Below are 15,466 nucleotides of genomic sequence, written 5' to 3'. Positions count from 1 at the left end.
CTACCTATTAGGAAAAAATGTTTGCAAACTTCTCTCCTTGCATTGCTAGCAGCCATGTATAGTATGTTCTTGTGTTAATTTTCCTGATATTATTGTATCTGCTCTGCATATTTGTTTATTATGTTACTGTATACTGTAACCGTTCAAGAAATGCACCCAGTTGCCTCTGGGCTAGGTGCGCTATAGAAATAGATATCCATGCAATTAAGAGCTGGCCATCTCTGGAACGACCTCCCATATGGCTGAGACCCACTCGGAGGTCACCTTTGCACAATGAGCGAACAGGAACAGCTAGGGGATGCAGAGAAAGAGGACTATTGCGGCACTCTTATGTTGGGTGCCCCAGAAAGTCAATTACATTGTCTTCAGGTAGCCCAGAATGCTGCTGTTAGGTTGGTTTTTAGTCTACCTCTAAACATCTGCCTAGCTGCCAAACACTAACAGTAAACAGAGAGATGCCTGTCATAGTGGACACAGGAGCATCTGTGAATGTGATGTAAGAATGTTACCAAACTCCTACCAATGCCTGTGCTCCAACTGTTGACTTCTTGAATCTATACGTATGGGGACTCATGTCCCCTGCCCGTCAAAGCCATATTCACTTCACCCATTTTGTATATGTCATCCTCAATACTGGCAAGATTCCACATGCTTCGTTGGATAAAGACACATTACTCAGCTGAAATGCAATCAAAGCCTAAAACCTGGTGCAGTTTGCCAGTGGTGTTTACTAGGAAGATGTAGCGTCCCTCCTATCAGCCTTCACCTTTTTATTCAAATGTGTCGGGTGCTAGAAAATTACTCTGCTCTACCTCTGTACCAATTGGAGCATACAGCCAGTGGCCCTATGGCACTTCACCTCCAGCTTAAGTCGAAATGGAGCTGCAGAACCTGGAACATAATGGAATCATCGAGCGGCTGCCTGGAATCACACCATGGGTATTTCCTGTAGTCATCATGCAGAAAATGAATGAAAGGGGATGAAAGATCTGCATCGACATGCGCAATCTTAACCTGGGCATACACAGAGGACGACACCCTACACTCACCCATGTGACCTTACTGGGGCTGTGTTTCTTCTCCAAGTGGCCTGCAGAAGTGTTTCAACATATATGGGGTGAGGGTAGTTGTTGAACAACTTCCAGGACTCATAAATGTAACATTGTTCACCTTTCGCCATTTCTGTTCCCCAGCATGCATGTCTAATGGACTATAAAAGGCCTGGGCGGGTTTCCTTCCTCAGCCTTGCATGGCACATTTGGGAATAAGGCTACGGAACTGCACATTTGTTTGTGCGAGGGGGCGCTCCAGCACCTCCCTGCACATATAAACTGATTGGGGCACTGCGTCTTAAGAGCTTCAGCTCCTGTACACATGTGCAGAAACCAAAAAGTACTCTTTGCTTCCTGGTTCCTGTTCGTGCTTCATGGGAGCTGACGCAGTGAGAAACATCAAGAACGGGGCAGAAGATACGATTTAATATAGTTCGTGTGTGTATGCTTGTGCAGGGTTACAAAATGCTAGGAGCTATTTAGCTCCGGATTCTAGAGTAGGAGGGCCTGGTTAGCTTGAAACCAGCAGCATGCAGCAGCTAGTTTTGTCTCCCCAGACCAACGTGTGCTTTACAAACATGTATATGTGGCATGGACTTTGTTAGGAATGGTGTGTAATGAATCCGGTGGAGTCATCACAAAACTCCCAGCGGTAACCTCCTCTCGTGTGGCCAGGGGACGGCAGCCGCTACCTGATACTGACCCTGTGGTGGCAATATGAGGGAGGACCACGTGGGAGAAGACATCCTCCAGGGAGATGAACTCCATTGGGTGAGACATGGTATCCCCCATTTTTCCATCAGAATAATCCTCTCGTGTCCGAGACCCTCAATGCTTACTGTCATGTTTCCACTCATTTTCCCATGAAGAACAGGGAACCCCCTCTAGTTAAATCTGTGTACCACACTTGTCAGTCTGATGAAATTACCTTTTTCAATTCCATTTATCAATCTATCAAAGATGATTTACCATCAAGACCTTTTGGAAATGCTCATCCAAGTTCCATGAGTCAAACATTTACAATGGCCTTCTGTTCCCAGAATTCACGAAATACTGAGATAAAGAAGAGGAAGGATCGAGCAATGTGAAAAACGAGAGACTGTGAACCTAGTGAGCATTCTAGTGTTTCCCAGAGCACACCTGTGCCTGGGAAATATATTCAGCCCAAACAGAAAATGAAGGGCAGCTGCTGTGGCGACTGGCAAGCGAAGAGTCACACCCCTCTGCACGGAACAGGGAGTCGAAAAGCCAGAACCGGCATGGTGGAGTCAAGCGGCTCGCCGCAAGAGTGAAGAAGGAACTGTGGACCTGAGAGGCGCTGCAGAAATGCCAGGTGCAGGTAGAGAACTCCTGTGTGTTCACAGATGTAACGGAGGAGCAGTTCGCCTACCAAAACCAATCGGACAGCAGGCGTGTCGGGAGAAAGCCATAAAGGTCCGGCAAGCAAAGGAAAGGAGACCGTGGAGAGAGAGAGAAGCGTGAAACCTTCCCCGTCCAAACGCGAGAGAAGATATCAGCACCTGCAGAAGCGGTAAATCCTCTTGAGAGGAACAGTTACACCGGGGGGTACCGGCGAACACTCAGAGCGTGTAACTGAAAATGACCTGCATGAGAGGGAGAAAGAAATGGACATAGTAAAAGGGAATTTGAATTGCAATCGAACCCTTTGCTTATGTGTGGTTGTACTCAGTGTCAATTCGAAGCAAGCAGAAGAAAGATAATATATCGGAAGATACATTATCAAAGCTCCCTTGCTCCCAGAGGAACGCTGCCATCCTGAAAGAAAACCAGCCCGAAAAAGGACAAAGCACTATTTACAAGACCCCCCCATTAAGAGGGACATTAAGAAAAGAACTATAGGAGGGAGACCCCAGCACACACCATACTAATAACTGAAGATGCAATGTGTAGATGAACTTCTGCAACTAGAATGAAGATGACAAACTAAACAATCAATGAGACCCAGTGATTCAACTAAACACAAGAAATCGATGTCAAACTTACAATGCTGGTACTCTGTGGAAACTCGGCTAACCAGCACTATAAGGTACAAGAACACATTTATTTAAATCTTTAGGGCACCTGGCTAGGTCCCGATTTACCCAGGTGGGTATACGTATAATAAACAGAGATAATCGGGATGGGGAGATCCAAAACCAGAGACAAGTAGGTGCTAAACGTGTGTGTTTATTGTATAATCACACAGAAAGTGGTACGTGACTGCACAATTTATTTTACATTACTTCCGATAAGCACGAAAGGTGTTTTAGAGAGGACGGACAGAGTGGGTCACGCAGTGGTGACACAGGTGGGTGCAAACCTCTGGAATATCGAGGTCAGCATTACATTGAAAATACAAGTTTCCTCGCATATCGAGGAACAAAAACACAAGGTGCACACAACAATCTTGAAAGTGAACAGGTACAGGTAGTGATGCAGTTGTGATGAATGGTTCGACACAGGGGGTGACACAGGGTGTGTTTCGGCCAAAAAAGTGGCTGGGAAGTCGCCGTCTTTATGCTGGCCTTCGTCAGGAAAGAGGCACCAGTGGTGGTGCTGTCCGTGGTGTCTGCCGCCGGAGGGGAGCAGGTGGGTGCTGTCGGGGAAGCCGCGAGGAGTGCGGGTTGACCGGTGCGGTGTATGGCACAAGGTGGAGGGCTATGATTGCCTTCGAGCCAACGTGGTCAAGAGTCTCACGAAGCAGGAGTGGGGCGTAAATATACCCAAGTTGTGGTCTGGGTGGTACGCTGCCGTGCTGAACGTAGACTGGTGGGAGCCGGATGAGTCGGACGGGCTCATCCGGCTCCCACCAGTCTACGTTCAGCACGGCAGCGTACCACCCAGACCACAACTTGGGTATATTTACGCCCCACTCCTGCTTCGTGAGACTCTTGACCACGTTGGCTCGAAGGCAATCATAGCCCTCCACCTTGTGCCATACACCGCACCGGTCAACCCGCACTCCTCGCGGCTTCCCCGACAGCACCCACCTGCTCCCCTCCGGCGGCAGACACCACGGACAGCACCACCACTGGTGCCTCTTTCCTGACGAAGGCCAGCATAAAGACGGCGACTTCCCAGCCACTTTTTTGGCCGAAACACACCCTGTGTCACCCCCTGTGTCGAACCATTCATCACAACTGCATCACTACCTGTACCTGTTCACTTTCAAGATTGTTGTGTGCACCTTGTGTTTTTGTTCCTCGATATGCGAGGAAACTTGTATTTTCAATGTAATGCTGACCTCGATATTCCAGAGGTTTGCACCCACCTGTGTCACCACTGCGTGACCCACTCTGTCCGTCCTCTCTAAAACACCTTTCGTGCTTATCGGAAGTAATGTAAAATAAATTGTGCAGTCACGTACCACTTTCTGTGTGATTATACAATAAACACACACGTTTAGCACCTACTTGTCTCTGGTTTTGGATCTCCCCATCCCGATTATCTCTGTTTATTATACAAGAACACATTTAGAAACTACCTTTAGAATCTTAAAAGTGGTAAAAGGACAGTATTCAACCTGAATTTCTATAGAGATACTATTCTCAGACGTTGAACCCTAGTTGCTCAGACTAGAATGTGTAATTATGTATGGAAATGTGTATGCATGATTAAAATGATATTGACCTTTTAAAACATGGGACATGTATTTTTGTGTTGTAATTATGCAGGATTGTACTATTTGAATCTCTCTCTCACACACACACACACACACACACACACACACACACACACACACACACACACACACACACACACACACACACACACACACACACACACACACACACACACACACACACACACACACACACACACACACACGATACTATGCCATTTACATTATTACTGTAACTGCCTTGAGAAAGCCTGGGGAAGGGCGAAACAATTGCACCTGCCTCAGAATGGAGTATGTTGGCACTTTGTAAATAATTGTAAACTCACTTTGTTTTAGGACCAATAAAATACTATGTAATAAATTTCACTTTGCGGGAACTCCTACTTTAACCTAAGAGCTAGGTGCAAGGTGCAAGCAACTCAAGATAGCCACGCTTTGTACTTTATTCACTGACTGACTAGTGGATAACAGTCATTGCTGGGTTCTGCTGCCAGGCCAGACATCCTACTAAACGCGTTCACGAGTACTAAACAACCAGGGGTAGGCGCACTGAGTATTATCCACTCCTTCTTTACTGTTTAAAATGCCCCCACAGTGTCCTGGTAAACGCTTTAGCAGTAGGTGTTGTGCAGTAAATGTTGTGTGATGAACACTATCGTTATCTGAATGATACTACGAACCAGACCCAAATGAATATCACATTTTCTGGAATAAAGAGAATCAGTGTATGGTGAAACTATATTACCTTCTGCTCTTTTGTGTCTACAGCTGTAGCAAACAAAGTAAAAAGCAAACAATAAAAACTAATTTCAACAAAAAGTAGAGTTTTTGGATCTGTATGTAGAGTGTTTCAGAGAAGAGAAATACGTGTACTAAAAATGTGCACGTCGCTAGCTGAAATGCGTTGTGGCAAATAGCATGTAAACAAAAGTTGATACCATAGTTGTAAATGCCATTGTCATATGTGACTGCTAAGGTTTTTAAAATGTTGAAATTATGTCATTTTAGGTGATAGCGCCCCCTGCAGGAAAAGGAAAAGACAACCAAATCATATTCAAAACCCACAGGTTCTTCAGATAATCAGTGTACTGGGCACTTTTACTCCTTAAAAAGAGACAAATACTCCCAACAAAAAATGGACAGCAAAATACCCTGAACAAAAACAGAAAATGAAAGATATAGGAGCTTTCACACCCCACCCCCAACTTCACGGATATGTTCGCATTCGTGGTGCAAGCAGACCAGTGACACAAGATAGACGTTTGGACTCCAGAAAGGCAACCTTTCATTAGAATACAAAAATTGGTGTGGCCATTTTTCTCTCCCTAGAAATAATTTTTACTCGGCATCTAAAGCAAAAAGTGTGTATAATACTTCCGAATTGTATTTGGTTCCCTGCACTGAGTACAGTTTAATGTAAGGGTGGAGTTGTGTGTTTTGGAACACAGCTAGCCCACACAGGTTACATAGCTGGAATCCTTTGAGCCGAGGTTGCATCCTCTTGTTTGTCCATGGCAAGTTTAAATTCTGTTTAGCATGGTAGCTGTCCCTTCACGTGGGTCCTACTCCTGGTTATATCACAACCTCGTAAATGGGCTTATGCATACATGTCAGGTTTTGACAACGTACTGTAGGGTCATTCATGTGTCAATCTTTTACACCCTCCCCAATGCCCACTCCCGACCACCAGTCGATGTCGTCTGGGAAACTGTCCATTCAGATTCTTGCACGCTTTGCAGAGCAGCACACTTCTTCAATGCGGATGGGTTCATGTTTGTTCCCTACCCAAAATCGGAGTCATGCCAAATTATGACCTACCTTGTAACCTCCCACGATAAAGTGGATCTACAAAGGGCAGGGCCAACCCTAGTAGAGCCAGCCACACACAAGCATACACCGTTGCTCTAAAGTGACCCTCGTTGTCCTTCACATTTATAAATGACATGGGTCGTGCTGGATCCCTCCAAAATCTTCATCCGGCCCCATGTGTTTGAATCCCAGTTTCAATGAGAAGTTTCCGCTGAGCACCCTAAATACCTATGCGAAAGGTTGAGAACTATGAAACATAGTAGCTATGATGTTTTTAAATATTTAACCTATGCCAGTATTTGGACGTTTAATGCGGAGTGGTTGCTTGTCAGTGAAGGAGAACTGCCAGCCCATTTAAATGCCTCAAATGTATGCATGGGTTTTCCATGGCGCCAACCTAGCTCGGAAGCAACATAGTGCTTTACAATGAAGAGGAGGGTGTAATCGGACATGCCAGGGGAGTAGAGGTGGACATAGTTGCAAGCATAGAGGAGTCCTGCCGAAATCCCATGATTACAGACTAGAAAGATGTTCTGCCAAGAGCAGAAATTAAATTTGCTTTAGGAGGTTGGGGCATGAGCAGATGGGCATCAGAGCCTAGGTTCCTCCTTTAATTCTTGGTTTTCCTGTTTCCTGCCCTGGCGATGTCCAGGCTTCTTGTGTTATGCCAAACATCTTCCCTTCATTTATGGAGTTGGAATCTTTGGCCAATACCACTAGTTCTTTTAACGATTATAAGCCTTTATCTCTTTCATAACATGTTTTTTCACTTACTAACACCGATACATTAATATTGTGAATAATTTGTAAACATTTATGGTGAAAGAAAATGATTAAAGGCTGTGTTTGCATCATACATATGTGGGAAGGTCTTTCCTATTGGGTTTTCCAAGACTGTTCTTGTCATATTGCATTAGGAGCAGAGTGATGAAATAATGATGGGTCTGCCTGTACAAAAAGAATAACAGAGACTTTATTTTAGAAAGTAAATTCGGGACTACATTTTTGACAATCTTAAATAGGATATAGTGTGAATATTAAAGATATTTTTGCTGAAAAAGTAATAATGAGCCTTACAATAAAAGGGGAGCTGGTATAATACTGCACAGAATCAACTCAATGTGAGCAATGAAAAACAAAAAGTGTAGTCCAGTCAAACATGTACTCTAAATTCATATATTTATTCTTAAGAAACATCACACTTTCAACTATTTTTAATAAAATCTATATAGTACTACATATTCAGGGATATAGAGAAGTGTGGCGAAAAAGGGTGAGTGCTGTGCCTAAATAATAATGCACTATGAGCCCAGAAAGTATTAATCAAGGCGCATAAACCACACTGGAACATCTGTTTAAAACTACATTTCATATTTGAAAAATAGATAATTCATTGACAACCCTACATCTATACAGTGTCAACACTGTATAGCTGGCTCCATACTGGCTCCCAGTTCGCCATTGCATCACACATAAAATTCTCACCATCACTCACAAATGTGTATGATATGATATGGCATTTATAACGCGCTTATACACAAGTGTTTCAAGGCGCGACGAGGCAAGGGAGGGGAACAGAGGGACGACAAGAGACAACGATCTTACTAGGCCAGGTGACATTGAGATTGTGCAAGTGCAGTGGAGGGAGAAGGGGAGAAGCGCGGGGGAGAGAATGAGGGGCAGTGCAGTGCATAGGATAACAGTAAAATAAATAAAGACAATAAATAAAAGTGCGGCCAGCTGGTGGCAAGGGCATGGGTAAGTGCAGACATCAGTGTCAAGTGCTGGTCGTTATCAGAGAAAGCGCTAATTATGGAGCGTATACAAAAAGACCCAACATTGAGAAGCCTGCGATCTAACTGTACCAACAAGCTTGTTGCCCCAAGGCATAAGTTAAAGATCTTTGGTGGCACTAGTTTCAAGGTATGTGGACCTTCCTCTGGAATGTGATCCCTCAAAGTATAAGTAACATACCACGCCTTGCTAACTTGAAAAGAGCAGTGAAAACACACCTTTTTAATCATCGGATTCATCCCTGCCCGCCTCCCTTGATCTGATACCGATTATGTTGTCTGTTTCTGGTCCGTCACCTTGTGCGCCCTGAGGGCCTTGGGTGTACTGCGCTTTGTAAAACATTAAATAATAATAGTAAGGCGCATATTTCGATCGTTTGGCATATTATTGTATGGGTCTTCGTCAGGACGCATCATCCCCCTTGAATATTTTATCATGCGATTGCCAATGTTGAAATAACATGCCATAATCCCTTATGAGCGGGAGCTCGTGAGAAGCTTGTGTGTAAACACCATGATAATAATTTTGCATTTGATTAGTGCTAAGAACCCTCATGCATCTGAGCCCTGCTTATTATTGCCCACGGTGTGTGGTGCCCATTTATCGACCTTGGAAGGATGCAATATGCTGAGTGTGGCCGCCGGGATTCAAACCTGTGTTGGCAGGCTGTGCACAGCGAGCGCTCAGTAGAGATGTGCTAACTGACCGGCTAACCATGGTTGATCGCTGCACAGTGGGGAAATGAGAGTACTTGGATGGACGGCATTTCCATAAAAACAAGTAAATTGTGTGAAACACAAGACAGACCCTATTATTATTTTGCATTATTATTTATTTATTGTATTTTGTCATTAGACATTTTTTTTACAACTTATTTATATAAACATTCATATGATCTACTAAAATTCAATGAAACATTACGACATATTAACAAGTACAAAACATGCCATGGTATCAATTGATTGATCGATTACGTAACCATAAAAATCATCATTATGGTAAACTATTCATTCATGATAACCTTATTTTGATTTTGTTGTTATACATTCATCCAGTATATAGCGTACTAATGTATTGCCTTAAAAGTCTTATTTAGGTCATCGAAGGTACAGCCACTGCTTACACGATCTCTGCCACAGTTTAATCCCAGCACGTTCAAGATGGGACACGCCAGTGCAGCCTTAGATGTTAAATACAGTTCCCCATGCTTAAACTCTACCTGTCCACCCAGTCAGACCAGCCCCAACTCCAATCTCAAAAGTTCCATAGAAACACAGGGTCTAAGTTTTAGCATTTTCCACCAGAAGGCTCCCTCTATATCAGTGGTCCTCAAACTACAGCCCGCGGGCCACATGCGGTCCACGGAGCGCATTTACCCGGCCCGCCGGGTGTTTTAGCCTCAGGACATCCTTGTGTTTCCGAAAGATGCTTTCGGAACACAAGGATGCCTCTGAGAAGTCCCTGCGGCCCGCGTTTACTTTAAAAACGCGGGGACCGCTGGGAGTAGGCACACGCAGCGACGTCACTGACGTCCCATGCGTGCGCACGCCCATGGAAACCGAGGCGGAGAAGCGGAGAAGAAAGGACGCGCGCTGGAGGTAAGTGTTTACCAGCGGCGCGTCCCTTTGGTGTTCTGACCACCGGTCCTGCTATGTCCGGAGCGGTGGTCAGAAGGGATGTCCCGATACCAGTATCGGGACTGATACCAGGCATTTTTATGGTATCGGGGACTCGTTTAGAGTCCCCGATACCATGCCCGGTACATAAGCCCCGCAATGTGGGGGGAACTATACTGTCAATGTAATGTGGGGGGAACTATACTGTCAACGTAATGTGGGGGAACATACTGCCAGCCTAATGTGGGGGGAACTATACTGCCAACCTAATGTGGGGGACTATACTGCCAGCCTAATGTGGGGGAACTATACTGCCAGCCTAATGTGGGGGACTATATTGCACCTAATGTGGGGGAATGTTGCTGGTATATTGTTTTTATTGGTATTTTACTAATAGCAATTTGGAATCCCTAGGAAACAATGATGTCAAGAAAGAGAAAAATTGACTCGGAGTGTAGGATATTCAAAGAACAGTGGACTTATGATTACTTTTCCATACAGTACAAGGAAAGAGCTGTGTGTCTGATATGCCAGAATATAGTGTCTGTGTTCAAAGAATACAATTTGCGTCGACACTATGAAACTCAACATAAAGATAAATATGATTGTTTGGTCGGAGAAGTGAGAAAAGATAAAATATTAAAACTGAAAAATACATTGACAGCTCAGCAAAATACTTTTGTGAAGCAGAAGCAGCTAAATATTTCATCACTGAGAGCAAGTTTTCAAGTTGCCAAGCTAATAGCGCGCACTGGCAGACCATTTGTGGAGGGAGAATTTGTTAAAGAATGCCTTCTTTCTGTTGCCAAAGAGATGTGTCCAGAGAAGGCCGATTTATTTAGTACAGTGAGTCTTTCAGGACCTACCCTTACACGGAGGATTGAAGAAATGGGAGACAATCTGTATCAGCATTTGCAAAACCTGACAAAAAAACTTTCCTATTTTTCCTTGGCACTTGACGAAAGCAATGATGTTCGTGATTCTGCACAACTTTTAATTTTTATTCGTGGGACGAATGACAATTTCGAAGTCACAGAAGAGCTTGCTGCACTGCAAAGCATCAAAGGAACAACTACAGGAGAGGATATCTATGAAAAGGTTTGCCAAACTTTGAATGGTTTGGAGCTGGACTGGGCTAAACTAGCCAGTGTGACAACTGATGGTGCTCCTAGCATGGTGGGGTCTAAGAAAGGAGTAATTGCTCGCATTAACCAAGAGATGGACAAACATAATTATTCTCATCCAATAGCCATACACTGCCTCATCCACCAACAAGCGCTGTGTAGTAAATCACTGAAGTTTGACTCTGTTATGACAATTGTGGTATCTTGTGTTAACTTCATTAGAGCTCATGCACTAAAGCACAGACAATTTCAGGAATTTCTGTCTGAGCTAAATGCTGACTATGGAGATGTTCTGTACCACACAGAAGTCCGTTGGCTGAGTCGAGGGAGAGTTTTGAAACGTTTCTATGACTTACTTCCACAGATTACAGCTTTACTTCTTTCAAAAAACAAAGAAGTACCAGAGCTCAATGATGCAGAATGGAAATGGCACCTTGCCTTTCTAACAGATGTAACAGCGCTACTCAACAGTTTCAATGTGCAACTTCAAGGAAAAGGGAAGCTCATCTGTGATATGCAATCACATGTCAAAGCATTTGAAGTAAAATTAGGCCTCCTCATCAAACAAGTGAAGGAGGAAAACTTCTGCCATCTACCCACAACTCAAAATCTGTTAGCAGAAAAACCATTGGTTGCATTCCCAAACAAAACATGTGTGGATTCACTAGAAAAATTGCAAAAGGAGTTCCAATTTAGATTTAAAGAGCTTCATCTCCATGAACAGGACATACAGCTTTTCCGTAACCCATTTTCTATTGACATTGAAAATGTGGATACAATTTACCAAATGGAACTGGCTGAACTGCAGAATTGTGACTTTCTGAAAGACGCATTCAAGTCAAGCAGCCTTCATAGTTTCTATGCATCTCTCCCTTCCGAGACATATCCTCATCTCAGGAACCATGCACTCAAAATGGCAACCATCTTTGGCAGCACTTATGTCTGTGAACAGACTTTTTCCAGAATGAAACATCTGAAATCTCCAACCAGATCTAGACTAACGGATGAACACTTGCATCACTTGTTACGACTAGCAGTGACAAATATGGAACCGGACATTGACCATCTCGTTAGCCAAAAGCAGGCCCATAGTTCCCATTGAAATACTGGTAAGTTTGTTGATTTAACTTTACTTGTTCTTCATTTTAAATATTGTATTTATTTTATTTATTCCCGTTTTGTTTCTTCACTTCAAAATAAGATATATGCAGTGTGCATAGGTATTTGTTCATAGATTTTTTTTTTAACTATAGTCCGGCCCTCCAACGGTCTGAGGGACCGTTAACATGGCCCCCTGTTTAAAAAGTTTGAGGACCACTGCTCTATATGGTTGAGCCAGGTCACATCTCTCACGATAAATGCCTCCAACCCGTAAAGAACGGCAGGACAAAAGCATTGCTTATACAGGTTAGTATGCTCTCAAGCGAGTAACCTGCTGTCTGAACTGCAAACTTGCGCAAAAGATGGGAGAGCAGTCTGGCCTTTCTGATCTTTGTGTCTTTGAAGTTTTTATAGACGATAGGCACTCATTTCTAGGCCTCAATAAGGATAGTGCCCCACGTAATCGATGGTTCCTAAACAAGACCATTCCATTTACTTTCCTAGGTCTAAACAACATAGTTTTCGTCTTTTCTACATTAGTAGATCATTCTCCTTGGCATAGGCCGACCAATTCCGTTAGCATAGATCTGATCCCAGAACAGGTAGGGTAAAAAATGGTGAGTTTGTCAGCATATAACATGCTGGCGAGCCTCGTCATGGCGATTTTAGGGGGGCAATTAGACCTAACCAGCATCCGCTCCGGCAAGTCCACCAACCATATGCCTTATTCGACTAACTGGGCTCGTCATTAAATATATAATAAAATACATCACATATATTTTACGTGAACACAGAGAGAAAGCAATTAAAAAATGCAGCTTCCAATTCATACACAGGAGAAGTACGGGCCCTTACACCACTATGATGGTGAATTAAACTTTTTAATGTTGCATAAAATATTAGATTCATGCTGTCAGTAAAACAAATGTATTGATTTCTTTTTTAGACACACGGATTGTCTTCAAGCTATTGTTGAGCCAAGCTAGAAGCCAAACCGGGGCCCCAAATTTGTGGCACCAATCACTAACCACACCATATGTATACTTGATTTATGTGGTCTCCTTGAATTACAGGGCCTGGAGGACTGTTGAAGGCAGGACTTGCACAAAGTGGGACCCTCCCACATGCATATACAGGCTGAAATGCCAATGCACAGTGATGGATAAGCAGGCGCCACAGGTGCACTGGGGAGCCAGACCCTCTCCTTCCCTCTTAGCTCTGCCACTTTTGCTCCATGTAAGATTGTGTTATGGGTCTTCACCAGTTGCTGGAGCAGCAGGTGTAACCACCTCCATTACACTGGCAATTCTGATGCATGTGATTGCCATAGCTTCTCCATATTCTGCTGTGTCTGTGCCCACTGTCACAACGCTGAGCGGATTCAACAAGCAGAAACAGAGTTCTACACTAAGTATGGTTTATTAGAGAAATGTACAGGTTAAGGTTTGGAACAGATACATGATTAAAGGCAATGTAAATGTTCAACAACAATGTCATGGCGGCTTCTCTTGTATTCAACAGTTCTTGGTTTCAGAGGTCTTAACGTGGGCCCCTTCCCAGCGACAGCCGTTGGTTAACACTCCCTCACAGTCCTGGGGCTTTCATTATCCCTGACGCTTCTTTCTTGACTCCTTCCTCAGTTTCTGATATGCTGCTTCTAGTACTTGATGCTGCAGGAGGCCACTCCCGGGGATCTCCAGCTCCAAGCACACCTACACATTAAGCTGTGCAAAGGGTTGAGCTATGCATAGGCAAAGGCTGACAAAATCCCAGAGTTTCAAACTATGCAATCTCGCCTTCTCTACAAAGTGTTCGAAGTGTACGAATAGCAGCAGTGGGACTATGCTCCCTACTGGCATACCCCCGCTCCCCACAAACCCCATCGCAATGCTCCCCTCAAGCACAATAAAAACCCCAAAACACATGTGCCTGTTGTTTAAGGGAACGTGCAGTGCACTGAAAGTGCAAGTTTCAACTTCTTCCTACGCTTTTATTTTAAAACAAAACCATTCCGGAATCGTTTCTTTTAAAAATAAAAGTATAGGAACAGTAAAACTTAATTTTCAAAAAAGTAGAGGAGCACCGCTCCCAACCGCTCCAGCCCACTTCGACCAGTCTCTACGTTATCTCGTTTGCTAACGATCTGTCCTCTGACACCCTAACCTTGTCTTTCCGTAATGATTCTCTATCGACTTATTTTGAAAAAGCCTTTTTTTATCCCCCTCTATTCTTCTTTCTCACCCGCCTCTGCTTCTAGGCCTCTGTAAGAGTGCAGAAGTAAGGCTCGGACACAATGGTGGCATGTTTTTGTGTATAGACTTTTTTTAACTAGAAAGGGTTGGAAAAATTGGTCTCTACCCCTAAAGCTATGAGTGGATTCGCTGCCTCAAAGGAAACTAGTGAAATTGTCAGGAAGTCCGAAACTAAAAAGTCTGTCACTGTTGTATCCCAAACCCTACTCGTATCCCTTCCCTAACACTATTAATCTAAGATAACTGTGCAAGGATGATCTATTCTCAAAGTAAAAAGTGTTCTTTGTGTTTTCGAACAACGGAAAAGTGCCCAGTTTTGCTGGGAGTAAAATGTGATGCAAAATAATGTTCCAAAATGCAAGATTCCAAATGCTAGGGCTGTGCTCCTTTCCCCTAGACTTCTTTTTATCTTAAGTTACTGGAAATATCAATACTTTACACGGCTTGGTTCGCTCCTCTGCCAAGCAAGTGTTTTCTCTTGTACTGTCTCTTTTCTTCTCTCACTGTACCAGACCCTCTTTGCTTTAAACTTTGCCTTCACAAATGGATGTGGATCCCAGACTTGCAATGGTGCGTTGTATCCACTTTGTTCACTCTCCTGCCAAGTACACAACTCTCTCTCATTTCCTTCAGAGTCCCAGACCCTCTCTTTCATCAGGGTCCCAGACACTCCTGCTTTTGGGTGTGGGTCCCAGACCTGCATGGTTGTTTTGCATCCATTTGGTTCACTCTCCTGCCAAGTATACAACTGTCGCACATTTGATACAGGGTCCCAAACCCTCTCTTTCCAGTTCCAGAGCTCACCCCAATGATTCCCCGGATCTCTCACAGCCCCCAGGCAACCCATGTACCTGTTTGCTTCCTTCTTAGCGGTACCTGCGTTCTGTCTCTCAGGCACTTCACCTCGCGTCCGTGCACAGCACCTGCTATTCCTCTTTGGGGTATGGCTCTCTCCCTCTCGCGTCTCTCCGGTGCTTCAGTTTGAGCCTGAGCTTGAACCTGGACTATCTTGCAATTCCTGTGTCGAACTGATGTATTTCATAGAGCCAATCACTGACCTTTGGAAATTAGACCGCTCGGTTTGCTTCTTACAAGT

At 44.0% G+C, this 15,466-nt stretch overlaps 1 protein-coding gene across 1 annotated transcript; it reads left to right on the top strand.

Annotated features, from left to right (window-relative positions):
* Positions 1 to 10,313: 10,313 nt before the first annotated feature.
* Positions 10,314 to 12,119, top strand: LOC138515343 (general transcription factor II-I repeat domain-containing protein 2-like). Its single transcript, XM_069630226.1, has one exon. It carries the CDS (start codon positions 10,314 to 10,316, stop codon positions 12,117 to 12,119), a length of 1,806 nt encoding a protein of 601 aa, XP_069486327.1.
* Positions 12,120 to 15,466: the final 3,347 nt, after the last annotated feature.

This window comes from Ambystoma mexicanum, chromosome 6q (assembly GCF_040938575.1).
Source record: "Ambystoma mexicanum isolate Mex_15411 chromosome 6q, UKY_AmexF1_1, whole genome shotgun sequence".
NCBI lineage: Eukaryota > Metazoa > Chordata > Amphibia > Caudata > Ambystomatidae > Ambystoma > Ambystoma mexicanum.
This window is presented reverse-complemented; position numbering and strand designations above follow the sequence as displayed.